This window comes from Eimeria mitis, genomic scaffold (genome assembly GCF_000499745.2).
Source record: "Eimeria mitis Houghton genomic scaffold, Emh_scaff11150, whole genome shotgun sequence".
Taxonomy (NCBI): Eukaryota; Apicomplexa; class Conoidasida; order Eucoccidiorida; family Eimeriidae; genus Eimeria; species Eimeria mitis.
The window spans coordinates 1-1,062 of record NW_024011946.1 but is presented as its reverse complement, the minus strand read 5'-3'; the positions used below and the strand labels follow the sequence as shown (position 1 = coordinate 1,062).

General features: G+C 52.1%; 1 protein-coding gene across 1 annotated transcript; it reads right to left on the bottom strand.

Annotated features, from left to right (window-relative positions):
- Window positions 1-35: 35 nt before the first annotated feature.
- Window positions 36-895, bottom strand: EMH_0100130 (uncharacterized protein; the record flags this gene model as incomplete). The annotated part of the gene is made up of 2 exons (XM_038022144.1): window positions 36-98; window positions 221-895. The coding sequence occupies 2 exons, from the start codon at window positions 893-895 to the stop codon at window positions 36-38; spliced, it is 738 nt and encodes a 245-aa protein (XP_037877998.1).
- Between the last annotated feature and the right edge of the window lie 167 nt (window positions 896-1,062).

Sequence of the window (1,062 nt, the reverse complement as noted above, 5' to 3'; positions counted from 1 at the left end):
GCTGTTTGTAGGGGTAGCAGTGCCTGAGATGATAATCAAGCCGAGACATCACAAAGGTACGCACAGCATCTAATTTCTGCCAGGGGAGTAATGCCGACCTGAGGATCTTAGTAAAATCCTTTTTGACTTTGCTCATGACTCGAAGGATTTGGCCTTGGTGTACGGTAGTTTCAAGTGCATCCTTGAGTCCAAGATACTTGTAGGCTTCCCCAAGCTTCACCACCGGCAAGACCTCATTGTGCAGCCGGAGTTGTACTGGATCTGGTTGCTGCCGGGTCATGCCCACCTTCCATCCCATTGTAGCGCATTTGGACGGGTTGGCCTCTAAACCTGTCCAGTGGAGGAATGCCTTCACCACCTGATGAAGGTTGCTGATCCCCTCACGGCTGTTGGCAACGGTCTTCAAGTCGTCTGCGTACGCCATATGGGAGATTTTGACTGCTGGCTTCCCGTCTGTCGTACGTAGTTCTAGGCCTGCATTGCATGCTGCCAGCCGTTGCAACAGCGGCTCAACGGCAAGGTTGAAAAGGATAGGGCTGAGAGGACAGCCTTGCTTGACTCCCCTCCTATTCTCTATTATTCCTGAGCAGCCCTCCTTCGTCAAGATGCTGAAGCTGGCTCCCTCATAGAGATCGCTGATGATCTCCTGAAGGTGCTTCGGAAGCCGCTGAGCCTGCAAGACAGTGTGTATAAGCTTGTGAGGAATGGACCCAAACGCATTTTTCAGGTCGTAGTAGGTCATGTACAGTGACTTCTTGCCCCTGCGTGTTGAGTTGAGGATGCTTTGAGCAAGAAACAGGTGCTCATGGCACCCATTCACCGGCATGAAGCCCTTCTGCGACGTTGAAGCGACTCCCGACTGGATTGCCCAGTCGGTGATCCTGCTGGCCCACATGGCGGCGTAGAGCTTGTAGATACAATCCTGCAGATTGATCGGTCGCCAGTTTTTAACACTCGTTGGATCTCCTCCTTTCGGGATCAATACCGTCACACTCTGCTTCCACTTCACTGGCACTTTTCGATGCTGGGAACAAGCGTTATATATCGCAGTCATCGCTGGAA